This window comes from Bombina bombina, chromosome 3, assembly GCF_027579735.1.
Source record: "Bombina bombina isolate aBomBom1 chromosome 3, aBomBom1.pri, whole genome shotgun sequence".
NCBI classification, from domain to species: domain Eukaryota; kingdom Metazoa; phylum Chordata; class Amphibia; order Anura; family Bombinatoridae; genus Bombina; species Bombina bombina.
In genome coordinates, this window is record NC_069501.1 from 1014468457 (window position 1) to 1014486988 (window position 18532).

Consider the following 18532-nt stretch of genomic DNA (forward strand, 5'->3'; position numbering starts at 1 on the left):
AAAAAACGGCCAGTTCAGACCTGTTATAAATCTCAATGCTTATGTTGTTTACAACCACTTCAAACTAAAAGGTATTCATCTTCTAAGAGACTGTCTTTTGTACAACGATTGGCTTGTCAGGTTAGATCTTTCGGATGCTTATCACACAGTTCCTATAGCTCCAGAACATTGGAAATATCTGTCCTTTTCTTGGGAAGAGAAAATTTGGAGCTTCACTTGTCTTCCTTTTGGCCTGTCCTCAGCCCCATGGATTTTTACAAAACTTCTCAAACTTGTAGTCTCTTTTTTGAGATTCAGAGGAATTTGTTTAATTATTTACCTAGACGATATTCTTCTGACGAATCAGAATTTTCTTTCTCTTCAAGACAATGTCTAGTTTTTTTTGGTTTTCTCATAGATACAACGAAAGCCACTTTAAGTTTGCCCCTATCAAAGATAAAGAACATCAAGAAAGAAATTTCCAAGACTCTCAACAAACAATTTGTCTCAGTCAGCCACTCTTCATTATTGCGAACTCCAAAGGTTAAAAATCTCTTATCTTCAGATAGGTTTTTCTTATTATCATCTCATTCCATTACCCTTGGAAACCAGAGAGGAGCTTTCATGGTGGCTTTCCCACATGGAAGCTTGGAATGGGAGAGCTATTTTTGGGAAATCCCCAGACTTTGTCATAGAGTCTGATGCCAGTCTATTGGGCTGGGGCGCTCGTTGCGGTCCATCCATTAACGGAGGGAAGTGGTCCTCAGAAGAGAAAGGCCTTCAAATAAACTGTTTGGAACTTTTGGACGTATCTTTTGCAGTAAAAACAGAATTTATGCTTACCTGATAAATTACTTTCTCCAACGGTGTGTCCGGTCCACGGCGTCATCCTTACTTGTGGGATATTCTCTTCCCCAACAGGAAATGGCAAAGAGCCCAGCAAAGCTGGTCACATGATCCCTCCTAGGCTCTGCCTACCCCAGTCATTCGACCGACGTACAGGAGGAAATATGCATAGGAGAAAGCATATGATACCGTGGTGACTGTAGTTAGAAAAAATAATTCATCAGACCTCATTAAAAAAACCAGGGCGGGCCGTGGACCGGACACACCGTTGGAGAAAGTAATTTATCAGGTAAGCATAAATTCTGTTTTCTCCAACATAGGTGTGTCCGGTCCACGGCGTCATCCTTACTTGTGGGAACCAATACCAAAGCTTTAGGACACGGATGAAGGGAGGGAGCAAATCAGGTCACCTAAATGGAAGGCACCACGGCTTGCAAAACCTTTCTCCCAAAAATAGCCTCCGAAGAAGCAAAAGTATCAAATTTGTAAAATTTGGCAAAAGTGTGCAGTGAAGACCAAGTCGCTGCCTTACATATCTGGTCAACAGAAGCCTCGTTCTTGAAGGCCCATGTGGAAGCCACAGCCCTAGTGGAATGAGCTGTGATTCTTTCAGGAGGCTGCCGTCCGGCAGTCTCATAAGCCAATCGGATAATGCTTCTAAGCCAAAAAGAAAGAGAGGTAGAAGTTGCTTTTTGACCTCTCCTTTTACCAGAATAAACAACAAACAAAGAAGATGTTTGTCTGAAATCTTTAGTAGCCTCTAAATAGAATTTTAGAGCACGGACTACGTCCAAATTGTGTAACAAACGTTCCTTCTTTGAAACTGGATTCGGACACAAAGAAGGTACAACTATCTCCTGGTTAATATTTTTGTTGGAAACAACTTTCGGAAGAAAACCAGGCTTAGTACGCAAAACCACCTTATCTGCATGGAACACCAGATAGGGCGGAGAACACTGCAGAGCAGATAACTCTGAAACTCTTCTAGCAGAAGAAATTGCAACCAAAAACAAAACTTTCCAAGATAATAACTTAATATCTACGGAATGTAAGGGTTCAAACGGAACCCCTTGAAGAACTGAAAGAACTAGATTGAGACTCCAGGGAGGAGTCAAAGGTCTGTAAACAGGCTTGATTCTAACCAGAGCCTGAACAAACGCTTGAACGTCTGGCACAGCTGCCAGCCTTTTGTGAAGTAGAACAGATAAAGCAGAGATCTGTCCCTTCAGAGAACTTGCAGATAATCCTTTCTCCAAACCTTCTTGTAGAAAGGATAGAATCTTAGGAATTTTTATCTTGTTCCATGGGAATCCTTTAGATTCACACCAACAGATATATTTTTTCCATATTTTATGATAAATCTTTCTAGTTACAGGCTTTCTAGCCTGAATCAGAGTATCTATTACAGAATCTGAAAACCCACGCTTTGATAAAATCAAGCGTTCAATCTCCAAGCAGAGATTGAAGAAAACTTCTCAGACACCAAAACTTCACCTCCTCCTTGCACTAAAGGCAAAGAGAATGACTGGGGGATTGTGGGTAGGGGAGTAATATTTAACAGCTTTGCTGTGGTGCTCTTTGCCTCCTCCTGCTGGCCAGGAGTGATATTCCCAACAGTAATTGATGATGATCCGTGGACTCACTGTGTCATTAGAAAGAAACATTGACTTTAATGTCTAAGATGGCAAACTCCTCACTAATTATGTATAGTTACAGCTGATACAATTAACATAATGTTTTTAAATGCTGTTTAATAGCTTAACAGCACATAATATTTTATAATCATAAAAAAATTAAATTATAAACAAAGTATGGATAGAACAACAGAAAAATGCACGGAATTTGGAGTATCTGTTATTTTTAAAACATACTGGAGTTTTACATGCCTCACTAGCACATCATATGAAAAAGTATAAACAAACAAAACATTTTGAGCAGAAACATACTTTGCAAGGGCTCCATCTGGATCTGTCAAATTGATGGCAGCATCTGGACCAAGGAGCTTTTCCAAATGGGTAGAAACCAGTTGCTGCTTTAAGGTGGCTACTTGTTTGGCCAATGCAACAGGAGTCAGTTTCTCTTCTAATGCAGATTCCTTTACTGTGCTCTACAGGTAAAAAAAATAAAAATTATAATACATACTAATATGCATCTATTAAAGTGCTGTAAGGACTGGACTATAAATAATGTGGAATCAAGTACGACTCAATTTATAATATATTATGGATAACCATTAATACTAGATTTGTTTCACACGTAGAAGTTCAGAAGTTTAAAGAAGAAGCTTCATATTTATTTTTAATCAGACTGCACAGCATGCAATAAAAGTCCTTAATTCAGGGCTCAACAAATCTGGGTGCCTAGGCACCACTGGCACCTTAAAATTAACACCTAGATTTTGATCCTAAAAGTGTCCTCTCACTTGCACCACTTACCACTATTACTAGCACCTAAATTTAGCTTGGAGCGGCTGGTTAATTTTAAGGCCAAACTCAAGTCAAATACATGTGGCCCTGTAAGCTATTCACATGAACTTTGTTGCACTATGGCAGAGCTGCAGAGTGAAAACAGGACATGTAACTTGCAAATGTGGCTCATCACACAGGACACTATTACTTAAATACTATAACTGAAGAATCCTAGCTTCTAACTAAATTATCGTTTGACTTATTTTGCGACTGACAGAGTCACTTAATGATCTGGTTACAGCACATATGTTAAATGAAGTTTGTAAAACAAGCAACCCACCGTTTAAACTCTACTAGCTGATTTACAAACTGTTTAGCGTGTCTGCTGCAACAAGATAAAAAGCCTCTGTCAGTCAAAAAATAATAAGACAGAAACCATAACTCAGAAGCTGTGATTCATCAGTTATAGTATATAAGAGAGGCTTTTTAATGTGAAAATAATTGACAAGCATTTTGTGTCAGCATTGTAATGTGTAATAAGCCAGGTATACTTAAAGGGACAGTCTAGTCAAAATAAAACTCATGATTCAGATAGGGCATTCAATTTTAAACAAACTTCCAATTTACTTTTATCATCAAATTTGCTTTGTTACCTTGGTGGTATTTTTGAAAAGCTAAGTCTAGGTAAGCTCAAACTGATTTCTAAAACCGCCTCTTTGCTCAGAGCATTTTGAAAGTTTTTCACAGTTAGACAGTACTTGTTCATGTATGTCATATAGATAACATTGTGCTCACTCCTGTGGAGTTATTTAGGAGTCTGCACTGATTGGCTAAACTGCATGTTTGTCAAAAGCACTGAGATAAGAGGGCAGTCTGCAGCGGCTTAGATACAAGGTAATCAGAGGTAAAATGTAACTTAATATAACTGTGTTGGTTATGCAAAAACATAATTTATGCTTACCTGATAAATTTCTCTCTCTTGTGATGTATCGAGTCCACGGATTCATCCATACTTGTGGGATATTCTCCTTCCCAACAGGAAGTGGCAGAGAGAGCACCCACAGCAGAGCTGTCTATATAGCTCCTCCCTTAGCTCCACCCCCCAATCATGCGACCGAAGGCTAGGAAGAAAAAGGAGAAACTATAGGGTGCAGTGGTGACAGAAGTTTTTTAAAGAAAAATATACTACCTGTCTTAAATAGACAGGGCGGGCCGTGGACTCGATACATCACAAGAGAAAGAAATTTATCAGGTAAGCATAAATTCTGTTTTCTCTTGTAAGATGTATCGAGTCCACGGATTCATCCATACTTGTGGGATACCAATACCAAAGCTTTAGGACACGGATGAAGGGAGGGACAAAACAGGTACCTTAAACGGAAGGCACCACTGCTTGTAGAACCTTTCTCCCAAAAATAGCCTCCAAAGAAGCAAAAGTATCGAATTTGTAAAATTTGGCAAAAGTATGAAGCGAAGACCAAGTCCCCGCCTTACAAATCTGTTCAACAGAAGCCTCATTTTTAAAAGCCCATGTGGAAGCTACTGCTCTAGTAGAATGAGCAGTAATCCTTTCAGGAGGCTGCTGGCCAGCAGTCTCATAAGCCAAACGGATGATGCTTTTCAACCAAAAGGAAAGAGGTAGCAGTAGCCTTTTGACCTTTCTGTTTACCAGAATAAACAACAAACAATGAAGATGTTTGACGGAAATCTTTAGTTGCTTGTAAGTAGAACTTTAAAGCCTGAACCACATCAAAATTGTGCAACAGACGTTCCTTCTTTGATGAAGACACAGTGAAGGAACAACAATCTCCTGATTGATATTCCTATTAGAAACAACCTTAGGAAGAAACCCAGGTTTGGTACGCAAAACCACCTTATCTGCATGGAAAACAAGGTAAGGTGAATCACACTGTAAAGCAGATAACTCAGAAACTCTTCGAGCCGAAGAGATAGCTACTAAAAACAAAACTTTCCAAGATAGAAGCTTAATATCTATGGAATGCATAGGTTCAAACGGAACCCCTTGAAGAACTTTAAGAACTAAGTTTAGGCTCCATGGCAGAGCAACAGGTTTAAATACAGGCTTGATCCTAACCAAGGCCTGACTAAAGTCTTGAACGTCTGGGACATCTGCCAGACGTTTGTGTAAAAGAACAGACAAAGCTGATATTTGTCCTTTTAAGGAACTAGCTGATAATCCCTTCTTCAATCCTTCTTGGAGAAAGGACAATATTCTAGGAATCCTAATCTTACTCCATGAGTAACCCATGGATTCACAACAATAAAAATATTTGCGCCAAATCTTATGATAGATCTTCCTGGTGACAGGCTTTCTAGCTTGAATCATTGTATCAATGACCGACTCAGAGAAACCATGCTTTGATAGAATCAGATGTTCAATCTCCAAGCAGTCAGACGCAGAGAAATTAGATTTGGATGCGTGAATGGACCTTGGATTAGAAGGTCCTGCCTCATTGGCAGAGTCCACGGTGGAACGATGACATGTCCACTAGGTCTGCATACCAAGCCCTGCGTGGCCACGCAGGTGCTATTAGAATCACTGAAGCTCTCTCCTGCTTGATTCTGGCAACCAGACGTGGGAGGAGAGGAAACGGTGGAAATACATAGGCCAGATTGAAGGACCAGGGCACTGCTAGAGCATCTATCAGTACCGCCTGGGGATCCCGGGACCTGGACCCGTAACGAGGAAGTTTGGCATTCTGACGGGACGCCATCAGATCCAATTCTGGTGTGCCCCATAGCTGAGTCAGCTGGGCAAATACCTCCGGATGGAACTCCCACTGACCCGGATGAAAAGTCTTAAGACTTAGGAAATCCGCCTCCCAGTTCTCTACTCCTGGGATATGGATTGCTGAGAGATGGCAAGAGTGATCCTCCGCCCATCGGATTATTTTGGTTACCTCCATCATCGCTAGAGAATTCCGTGTTCCTCCTTGATGATTGATATAAGCTACAGTCGTGATGTTGTCCGACTGAAATCTGATGAATTTTGCCGCAGCAAGCTGGGGCCACGCCTGAAGCGCATTGAATATCGCTCTCAGTTCTAGAATGTTTATCGGGAGGAGAGTTTCCTCCTGAGACCATAAGCCCTGTGCTTTCAGGGAGTTCCAGACTGCACTCCAGCCTAACAGGCTGGCGTCGGTCGTTACTATGAGCCACTCTGGCCTGCGGAAACACATTCCCTGAGACAGGTGTTCCTGAGACAACCACCAGAGAAGAGAATCACTGGTCTCCTGGTCCAGATGCAGTTGAGGAGATAAATCTGCATAATCCCCATTCCACTGTTTGAGCATGCATAGTTGCAGTGGTCTGAGGTGTAGGCGGGCAAAAGGGACTATGTCCATTGCCGCTACCATGAGTCCGATTACCTCCATGCACTGAGCCACTGATGGCCGAGGAATGGAATGAAGAGCTCGGCAAGTGGTTAAGAGTTTTGATTTTCTGACCTCCGTCAGAAATATTTTCATTTCTACCGAGTCTATCAGAGTCCCTAGGAAGGAAACTCTTGTGAGATGGAAGAGAGAACTCATTTTTTATGTTCACCTTCCACCCGTGAGATCTCAGAAAAGCCAACACGATGTCCGTGTGAGACTTGGCTAGTTGGAAAGTCGACGCCTGAATTAAGATGTCATCTAGATAAGGCGCCACTGCTATGCCCCGCGGCCTTAGAACCGCTAAAAGGGACCCTAGCACCTTTGTGAAAATTCTGGAAGCCGTGGCCAACCCGAAGGGATGGGCCACAAACTGGTAATGCCTGTCCAGAAAGGCGAATCTGAGGAATTGATGATGATTTCTGTGAATAGGGATGTGTAGATACGCATCCTTTAAGTCCACGGTAGTCATATATTGACCCTCCTGGATCAGAGGTAGAATAGTCCGAATAGTCTCCATCTTGAATGATGGTACTCTGAGGAACGTGTTTAGAATTTTGAGATCCAAGATTGGTCTGAAAGTTCCCTCTTTTTTGGGAACCACAAACAGGTTTGAGTAAAACCCTAGCCCTTGTTCCGCTCCCATGGTATGTAGGTCTTATACACAGCGTAAGAAGGCCTCTCTCTTTGTCTGGTTTGCAGACAATTGAGAAATGTGAAACCTGCCCCTTGGGGGAGAGTCTTTGTCCCAGGGATATCTTCTGGACTTCAATTTCTAAAGCCCAGGAATCGTGGACATTTCTTGCCCAAGCCTGAGCGAAGAGAGAGAGTCTGCCCCCTACTAGATCCGGTCCCGGATCGGGAGCTACCCCTTCATGCTGTCTTAGAGGCAGCTGCAGGCTTCTTGGCCTGTTTGCCCTTGTTCCTGAATCAGAAATTTCTCCCTCAGATAACAAATCCCTTACCCCTACTTCAGAACATTGTGAGGGTATATCAGATACGGCTACTAAAGCGTCAGACTGCTCAGCTTTACTTAACCCAGAGCTGTCACGCTTTCCTTGTAAACCAGGCAGTTTAGAAAAAACCTCTGAGAGGGTTTTATTCATAACTGTGGCCATGTCTTGTAAAGTAAATTAATTAGACGCATTAGAGGTACTTGGCGTCACTTGTGCGGGCGTTACTGGTTGTGACACTTGGGGAGAGCTAGATGTCAAAAACTCATTTCCTTCTGTCTGAGAATCATCTATTGCTATATTTTTCATTGCTAAAATATGCTCTTTATAATTTATAGACATATCAGTGCAAGTGGGACACATTCTAAGAGGGGGTTCCACAATGGCTTCTAAACACATTAAACAAGGATTTTCCTTAGTGTCAGACATGTTAAACAGGCTAGTAATTAAACAAGCAAGCTTGGAAAACACTTTATTCAAAATAAATAATACTTAGAAAAAAAGAAGCACAAACTCTGCAAAACAGTGTAAAAAAGCAGTAAACTCAACGAATTTTTTACAGTAGCATCATAAAGCCTTAGTAACTTTGCATAGCTATGCAAATAAACAATTAACCCCTTAATGTAAAAACCGGATTGACAAAACATCAAAAACCGGTAACAAATGTTCAGCACCTTGCCACAGCTCTGCTGTGTCACCTACCTGCCCTTTATGAACACTTTGTGGGGGAAAAAAACTTCTTTACAGCCCTCAAACACAGCAGGACCCTCTGGAGAAGCAGTTGGATGTCTCTGAGGAAAAGAAACTGCGCAACTGAGGCGCGAAAATAGGCCCCTCCCACCTCACTCGATGTCATGGGGCCTAAAGGAAATACAACAGTGTTTCCTAAACTAGCCATGTGGGTTAATAACCCTTAAACAAGCCACAAAGACCCCTTAAAGTCCCTAAAAAAAAACGTTATTGCAATAATAATAAAAACGTTTTTCCTTATCGGTGTCACCAGTAACTAATGAGCCCTTTGTGCAAGCTGGGATTCTTACTAAGTCTCTGAATACAGCTTACCCTTCCCTCATAGGGATATTGTCAGCCTTTTCTAGAATTAACACAGTCTGTCTAGAAAAAATTAGACTGAACATACCTCAGAGCAGTTTAGTCTGCAAACTGTTCTTCCAACTGAAGTTTTCCTGTACTCCTCAGTCCTTGTGAGAACAGCAGTGGATTTTAGTTACAAAGTGCTAAAATCATCATCCTCCCTGCAGAAATTGTCATCTCTTTTCTGCCAGAGAGTAAATAATACACACCGGTACCATTTAAAACAACAAACTTTTGCTTGAGAAAATAAAAACTAACATTTTTGTCACCACACTCACTTGCCCTTCCTAGCAGTTAAGCAGGCAGAGAGAATGACTGGGGGGTGGAGCTAAGGGAGGAGCCATATAGACAGCTGTGCTGTGGGTGCTCTCTCTGCCACTTCCTGTTGGGAAGGAGAATATCCCACAATATGGATGAATCCGTGGACTCGATACATCTTACAAGAGAAAAGGGATTATCCATCTTTTTAAACAATACAAATTCTTGTGTATACTGTCCCTTTAAGGACGGAATGTTACAATTTTAAAAGGCGGCTGAAAAAACAGAATTTATGCTTACCTGATAAATTACTTTCTCCAACAGTGTGTCTGGTCCACGGCGTCATCCTTACTTGTGGGATATTCTCTTCCCCAACAGGAAATGGCAAAGAGTCCCAGCAAAGCTGGTCACATGATCCCTCCTAGGCTCCGCCCACCCCAGTCATTCGACCGACGGACAGGAGGAAATATATATAGGAGAAACCATATGATACCGTGGTGACTGTAGTTAGAGAAAATAATTCATCAGACCTGATTAAAAAACCAGGGCGGGCCGTGGACCGGACACACCGTTGGAGAAAGTAATTTATCAGGTAAGCATAAATTCTGTTTTCTCCAACATTGGTGTGTCCGGTCCACGGCGTCATCCTTACTTGTGGGAACCAATACCAAAGCTTTAGGAGACGGATGAAGGGAGGGAGCAAATCAGGTCACCTAAATGGAAGGCACCACGGCTTGCAAAACCTTTCTCCCAAAAATAGCCTCCGAAGAAGCAAAAGTATCAAATTTGTAAAATTTGGCAAAAGTGTGCAGTGAAGACCAAGTCGCTGCCTTACATATCTGGTCAACAGAAGCCTCGTTCTTGAAGGCCCATGTGGAAGCCACAGCCCTAGTGGAGTGAGCTGTGATTCTTTCAGGAGGCTGCCGTCCGGCAGTCTCATAAGCCAATCGGATAATGCTTTTAAGCCAAAAGGAAAGAGAGGTAGAAGTCGCTTTTTTACCTCTCCTTTTACCAGAATAAACAACAAACAAGGAAGATGTTTGTCTGAAATCTTTAGTAGCCTCTAAATAGAATTTTAGAGCACGGACTACGTCCAAATTGTGTAACAAACGTTCCTTCTTTGAAACTGGATTCGGACACAAAGAAGGTACAACTATCTCCTGGTTAATATTTTTGTTGGAAACAACTTTTGGAAGAAAACCAGACTTAGTACGCAAAACCACCTTATCTGCATGGAACACCAGATAAGGAGGAGAACACTGCAGAGCAGATAACTCTGAAACTCTTCTAGCAGAAGAAATTGCAACCAAAAACAAAACTTTCCAAGATAATAACTTAATATCTACGGAATGTAAGGGTTCAAACGGAACCCCTTGAAGAACTGAAAGAACTAGATTTAGACTCCAGGGAGGAGTCAAAGGTCTGTAAACAGGCTTGATCCTAACCAGAGCCTGAACAAATGCTTGAACATCTGGCACAGCTGCCAGTCTTTTGTGAAGTAAAACAGATAAAGCAGAGATCTGTCCCTTCATAGAACTTGCAGATAATCCTTTCTCCAAACCTTCTTGTAGAAAGGATAGAATCTTAGGAATTTTTATCTTGTTCCATGGGAATCCTTTAGATTCACACCAACAGATATATTTTTTCCATATTTTATGGTAAATTTTTCTAGTTACAGGCTTTCTAGCCTGAATCAGAGTATCTATTACAGAATCTGAAAACCCACGCTTTGATAAAATCAAGCGTTCAATCTCCAAGCCGTCAGTTGGAGGGAAACCAGATTCGGATGTTCGAATGGACCCTGAACAAGAAGGTCCTGTCTCAAAGGTAGCTTCCATGGTGGAGCCGATGACATATTCACCAGGTCTGCATACCAAGTCCTGCGTGGCCACGCAGGAGCTATCAAGATCACCGAGGCCCTCTCCTGATTGATCCTGGCTACCAGCCTGGGAATGAGAGGAAACGGTGGGAATACATAAGCTAGGTTGAAGGTCCAAGGTGCTACTAGTGCATCTACTAGGGTCGCCTTGGGATCCCTGGATCTGGACCCGTAGCAAGGAACCTTGAAGTTCTGACTAGACGCCATCAGATCCATGTCTGGAATGCCCCATAATTGAGTTATTTGGGCAAAGATTTCCGGATGGAGTTCCCACTCCCCCGGATGGAATGTCTGACGCCTCAGAAAATCCGCTTCCCAATTTTCCACTCCTGGGATGTGGATCGCAGACAAGTGGCAGGAGTGATCCTCTGCCCATTGAATTATCTTGGTCACTTCTTTCATCGCCAGGGAAGTCCTTGTTCCCCCCTGATGATTGATATATGCAACGGTCGTCATGTTGTCTGACTGAAACCTTATTGCATGAAATTGGTTGTAGAAGGTAACCTTGCTGTACAAAAATCTTTTTAAGCAAACCCTCTAATTTCTTATCCATAGGATCTTTGAAAGCACAACTATCTTCGATAGGAATAGTAGTGCGTTTGTTTAGAGTAGAAACCGCCCCCTCGACCTTGGGGACTGTCTGCCATAAGTCCTTTCTGGGGTCGACTATAGGAAATAATTTCTTAAATATAGGGGGGGGGGACAAAAGGTATGCCGGGCCTTTCCCACTCTTTATTTACTATGTCCGCCACCCGCTTGGGTATAGGAAAAGCGTCGGGGGGCACCGGAACCTCTAGGAACTTGTCCATCTTACATAATTTCTCTGGAATGACCAAATTGTCACAATCATCCAGAGTAGATAACACCTCCTTAAGCAGTGCGCAGAGATGTTCTAATTTAAATTTAAATGTCACAACATCAGGTTCAGCTTGATGAGAAATTTTTCCTGAATCTGAAATTTCTCCATCAGACAAAACCTCCCTCATGGCCCCTTGAGATTGGTGTGAGGGTATGTCAGAACAGTTATCATCAGCGTCCTCTTGCTCTTCAGTGTTTAAAACAGAGCAATCGCGCCTTCTCTGATAAGTAGGCATTTTGGATAAAAGATTTGCTATGGAGTTATCCATTACAGCCGTTAATTGTTGCATGGTAATAAGTATTGGCGCACTAGATGTACTAGGGGCCTCCTGTGTGGGCATAACTGGTGTAGACACAGTAGGGGATGATGTAGTATCATGTTTACTCCCCTCATTTGAGGAATCATCTTGGGCAATATTATCTGTTGCATTACTGTCCTTACTTTGTTTGGACACTATGGCACAATTATCACATAAATTTAAATGGGGAGACACATTGGCTTTCATACATATAGGACATAGCTTATCTGATGGTACAGACATGTTAAACAGGCTTAAACTTGTCAACAAAGCACAAAAAACGTTTTAAAATAAAACCGTTACTGTCACTTTAAATTTCAAACTGAAAACACTTTATTACTGAATATGTGAAAAAGTATGAAGGAATTGTTCAAAATTCACCAAAATTTCACCACAGTGTCTTAAAGCATTAAAAGTATTGCACACATTTCAGAGCTTTAACCCTTAAATTAACGGAACCGGAGCCGTTTTTACATTTAACCCCTATACAGTCCCAGAATGAGGCTCTGTCTATAACTAGAAAGGCCCCCATCTGAAAAAGGTGTCCAACACAGTGCCTGCCGTTTTTCTAAACGTTCCCCAAGATTATAATACCAATAATTAGTTAGAATCTGCATAATATGCCTAGTAAAGCAATTGTTTTAGCCCAGAAAAATGTCTACCAGTTTTTAAGCCCTTTTTGAAGCCCTTTATTCTTTTATGTTTAACTAAGAAAATGGCTTACCGGTCCCCATGAGGGGAAATTACAGCCTTCCAGCATTACATGGTCTTGTTAGAAATATGGCTAGTCATACCTTAAGCAGAAAAGACTGCTAACTGTTTCCCCCAACTGAAGTTACTTCATCTCAACAGTCCTGTGTGGAAACAGCAATCGATTTTAGTTACTGTTTGCTAAAATCATCTTCCTCTTACAAACAGAAATCTTCATCCTTTTCTGTTTCAGAGTAAATAGTACATACCAGCACTATTTTAAAATAACAAACACTTGATAGAAGAATAAAACTACATTTAAACACCAAAAAACTCTTAACCATCTCCGTGGAGATGTTGCCTGTGCAACGGCAAAGAGAATGACTGGGGTGGGCAGAGCCTAGGAGGGATCATGTGACCAGCTTTGCTGGGACTCTTTGCCATTTCCTGTTGGGGAAGAGAATATCCCACAAGTAAGGATGACGCCGTGGACCGGACACACCAATGTTGGAGAAAATAGTTTATATACATTAAAATGTACAGCCTAGCAGCTGAATGCCGATTGTTTCATTGGAGAGTTGTAGTGATAGATATTGCTGGACAGCTTTTCATGTACCTGTAGTGTCAGTGTGGTACTCTGCTGTACTCCTGGGTTCTATATGCTTCTTGCTGTGACAGCATAAGGGACCTGCGACTGTCCCTCACTTAGTTTTCAGTTGTGTTTTTCTTGTATTGCTGGGTCTAGTATCAGAGCACACAGAGACCCTGAGATAAAGCTTGCAACTCCCGTCTTCTAAACCTGCGTTAATCCCTTTCCTCACCCTTTTCTGCCAACTGTTTCTCAGTGGAGCATAAAAAAACTTCCACAGCTATGTTTTAAAGGGACAGTCTAGTCAAAAATTAAACTAGCATGATTTAGGGAATCCAATTAAACAACTTTCCAATTTACTTTTATCATTAAATTTGTTTTGCTCTCTTGATATCCTTTGTTAAAAGCTAAACCTAGGAATGATCATAAACTGATTTCTAAGCCATAGAATCACCTCTTATATCAGTGCATTTTGACAGTTTTTCATAGCTAGACAGCGCTAGTTTGTGTGTCATATTAGATAACATTGTGCTCACACCCGTGGAGTTATGTATAAGTCAGCACTGATTGGCTAAAATGCAAGTCTGTCAAAAGAACTGAAATAAGAGGGCAGTCTGCAGAAGCTTAGATACAAACTAACCACAGTGGTAAAATGTGCATTAATATAAAAGTGTTGGTTATGCAAAACTGCAGAATGGGTAATAAATTGATTATTTTAAAACAATAAAAAAAAAAATTTAAGTAGACTTTAACCCCTGACTACCAGGACTGCAAGTGTATTGATGTACAGTACACTACAGCCCTTTTTAGCAACCATTCTCCCTTTTAGCTACAGACCCTAGGCTATGTGGGAGGGGCTGCTGCTCTGTGCTTTACTGCTTCATCCTGTAAGTGCAACCATCACCAGTGATCTATAATATATGGCTCCTCAAGATAGGCATTTAGAGAACTGTTATTTTGCAGAAATAAAGTCTCAAGCTGCCTTGAATGTTATTTTTAATTCATAATTATCTAGCTGGAGTTTTTTCTTTTAATATTTCTTCCAAAATGAACAAATGAACGATTAAAGGTAGCTCTCTTGATTTGCACAGTGTTCTGAAAATGGGATTGTGATTATTAGTATTATTGTAGGTACAAGTAACAGTTACAGGACTTACTTTCTAATCAATGCAGTTGCATACAAAAAAAACGTAATGCACCAGCATTAGAGTTGCTGGCTATAGTACTTAGTTAAGAAGTATTTGGCTCCTAAATTTTTGGGCTGGCTCCTAAATTTTGAACATATTAGTCAAGCACTGACAATTCCTACCTGTATCGCCTCAACTTCTTGTGCCAGTTCTTGAACCTCATGAAGCAGTCGCTGATATTTCTGTTGCGGGGTTTCTTTCAGCCCTGTTCCTTCCCCAAGCTGTATACAAGATAATATTTAGTACTAACTGTGCATAATAAAGGTACAAAAATGAAAAAATACCACTGACCAGCACAATTCATTCTATTCTAAGCAAGACAACAATAGCAATGTGTAATCGGCAGAAAATGGATGAGTTAAATATGGTAAACCAGTATGTTTGCCTTTATAGTTGGAGCTGTGTATTCCAATGCCTAATTATAACTTGCTGTTTCTTCAATAAAGCTGTATTTAAATAATAATAATGACAATAATATCAAGTGTTATATACTATTATAACTAATTTGATGATGTTATTTAAATAAATTAATTTATTTATACTATTTACACTTTAGCTGCTTGGTTGAGTTTGTTTGAACACAAATTCCAAACATACAATGTATGTACAACTGGTGATAAGAGGCATTTCACTTTTTATAGAGGCATATGATGTGTTCTGAAGAAAATGTGTGTGATTTCTAGCTTTACGTTGACACAGAAGTAGGTTAAACATCACTACTGTAAATACACATTACATAAAATAAATATATAGTAAGAATTATGTATGCCAGGAATAGCGTTTTAACGTTAAGTTATTCAATACGTTTTTTACAATTAAAATATAATTTAAAATATACTACAGACACCCTGAAGCATTTTCCCCATAATATAAACTAGAACAAAGATACTTACAATTTCATAATCCCCTGATTCATAACCTGTTCTTTTGGATTTGCTAATACGATCAGAGAAATCTAAGGGGTAAGAAAATCAATCATGAATGTATATTATTTTTACTCTAACAAAAGCATTATTCCAATTTCACAAAGAACTAAGAAAGAACACACTGCACCTCATCCATATTTCAACTTGAGAAACATATAGTAAATAATTCAACAGCTTCAGTAATTCTAGGACAGGAAATTAATAAAAAATTGTAGGGTTACAGACTTGAGAAAGTAGGGGCATGTGCTGAAACATAGGGTTCAGTAAGCAGATTTTTAAATAATGTAGTAATTCCATCACTTTTTCTATACATATTGTTTTGGTAATTTTTTTTATTTTATTTTTTTACTTGAAACCAGCAAGGATACAGATTTACATCAAGACATCGGTCGTACAATTCTGGTTGCAAACACATTATTATAAACAGTGTACAAAAACACAATTTATGCTTACCTGATAAATGTATTTCTCTTGTGGTGTATACAGTCAACGGATCATCCATTACTTGTGGGATACCAATACCAAAGCTAAAGTACACGGATGAAAGGAGGGACAAGGCAGGTACTTAAACGGAAGGTACCACTGCCTGTAAAACCTTTCTCCCAAAAATAGCCTCCGAAGAAGCAAAAGTATCAAATTTGTAGAATTTTGAAAAAGTATGAAGCGAGTCGCTGCCTTACAAATCTGTTCAACAGAAGCCTCATTTTTAAAGGCCCAAGTGGAAGCCACATCTCTAGTAGAATGAGCTGTAATCCTTTCAGGAGGCTGCTGGCCAGCAGTCTCATAGGCTAAGCGGATTATGCTTCTTAGCCAAAAAGAAAGAGGTTGCCGAAGCCTTTTGACCTCTCCTCTGTCCAGAGTAGACAACAAACAAAGCAGATGTTTGACAAAAATCTTTAGTAGCTTGTAAGTAAAACTTTAAAGCACGAACCACGTCCAGATTGTGTAATAGACGTTCCTTCTTTAAAGAAGGATTAGGACACAAGGATGGAACAACAATCTCTTGATTGATATTCTTGTTAGATACCACCTTAGGTAAAAACCCAGGTTTGGTACGCAGGACTACCTTATCCGTATGGAAGATCAGATAAGGAGAATCACATTGTAAAGCAGATAACTCGGAGACTCTACGAGCCGAGGAAATAGCTAACAAAAACAGAACTTTCCAAGATAAAAGTTTGATATCTATGGAATGAAGGGGTTCAAACGGAACCCCTTGAAGAACCTTAAGAACCAAATTTAAGCTCCATGGGGGAGCAACAGGTTTAAACACAGGCTTGATTCTAACCAAAGCCTGACAAAATGCCTGAACATCTGGAACATCTGCCAGACGCTTGTGCAAAAGAATAGACAGAGCAGAAATCTGTCTTTTTTTCCAAATGATTTTTATTGAAGTCATAAAAAGATACAGAATATGGGGTAAGCCCCAAAACATTTAAACATCAATATATACGCAGTATAGTTAGCAACATAACATATTCACATATCTCAAGCGTTACCATACAACGTGGGCTGATTCGCAATAAGACTTCAGTTTTATTATAGAGTATGAGAAGTGTAAAATGGACAGTAAATGGTCCCCTCCCAGCTATGTAAGAAAAAGATTAGGGTATCTATTCAACTAAGGTTAGGGCTAGGGAGGAGATAGCTCTATATTTTTATGGGGCAGGGGGAAGCAGCGGGCAAGAGCCGCTCAAAATAGAGTAGGGGGGGTGGGGGGCGGAGCCAGTTAGTATGTCGGGGTTGTAAGCAGGAGTTGCTCAGGGTATAGTAATTTATATGCATAGTTGGGGGGCTATCAATAAGATAGATAAGGGTAGGTCTCAAGAAGGTTATGTGGGAGGGGGGGGTGTATTAGTATGTATGGGATATAAGGGGTTTCTGGGTGAGCTCCTCTCCTGGGGAAATGTCAGCTATAGACGATGCGGGAAAAAGGAGAAGGGGTATGACCCGCAGACAACCAGTACCGGCAAGAAAGGAAGGAGAGGGCTCAACAGTAACAGGGTGTGGGCAGTGTAGGCAATATCTATGATATATATATTTTCTGACAAGCATGTCATCCTATGATATATCCATGATGACAGTACCAAATTTATATGCTTAAGGAACTCCACTGAGGATCATGGAGAGTCTGTACTAACATGCCATGTGAATGATATCACTCCAGGTAACATAAGCAAAATTCTTAGCACGCCACACTGCCTCGGCCGCTGGCAGTGCGGAAGGATGCCAAGATGTACTGGGGTCTCTGGAAGCAATATTCTAATGTAATGCAACATGACCTAACACTTTCCACCATAATCCCCGTAGCATAAGGATACAACTATGAGCAATCATAGAAAAGAAACATTCATATCCTCACAGCCTGTAACCCCCAACATTGTTACAGCTAGGGATAGAGATAGTTAGCATATGTAATATCAGCGTATTGCAGTAATATTGGCAAATTGTAGGGCTATAGGCAAATATGTCCTATCAAGATAAAATTATGCATCAGAGTTTACTATTGTAATAGCAAATATAGTGGTATGGAAACATATTAAATGTATGCTGATAGTAAGGCATTAAAAGTGAGGCCCCCCTCTACGATGCAATAGTATTTTGGACAGTGAATCTAAGTGCTGAAGTGAGTCCGCGCTGGTTGCAAGAACCTGTAGAGCTGTATCACGAGCTTAACTGTTATTGTATGGAGGTTTAAACCTAGTTTAACCCCAATAGTGCCAGGCGGTATGTGGTATGTAAGTCTATATGCTAACTGCAAAAATCATAGGTTTTGTGAGACAGCATAGAAACAGTTAAAATTCAACAAGCATGCACCAAATACATGTCAGTAGATAGCAAAACCATCACAAAACATTTAGCGGGTTTTATACAAGCTGAACATAACCATATATAATTTTATAGTAGTAATGACCTGTCCTGATGTGTAGTATATATATTTCACTTATAATGGCTGTACTTTATTGCCTGTTATGGGCGTGTAACAATATGTACAACCGAATTCCATAAAATATTGTTAATGGTGTTATAATCTGGCCCTTCAGTACGGTATAAGGCTGCTCCCACTACAAACCAAACCACCTTAAAGTAGATAAAAAAAAAAAAAAGCCTTCATAGACATAACATTGCTATATAAACATTAGCAGTAGGAAAAACATAATTTATGCTTACCTGAT

At 40.4% G+C, this 18532-nt stretch overlaps 1 protein-coding gene across 1 annotated transcript in view; it reads right to left on the minus strand.

The window, feature by feature from the left end:
- Positions 1–18532, minus strand: part of DCTN2 (dynactin subunit 2) — a 206060-nt gene that overhangs the window by 119772 nt on the left and 67756 nt on the right. Inside the window, exons 4-6 of the mRNA XM_053708190.1 lie at positions 15324–15385; positions 14553–14651; positions 2772–2932 (exon numbers count right to left, since the gene is read on the minus strand). Coding sequence (XP_053564165.1) covers positions 2772–2932; positions 14553–14651; positions 15324–15385 — 322 coding nt within the window. The remainder of the gene's footprint in view (positions 1–2771; positions 2933–14552; positions 14652–15323; positions 15386–18532) is intronic.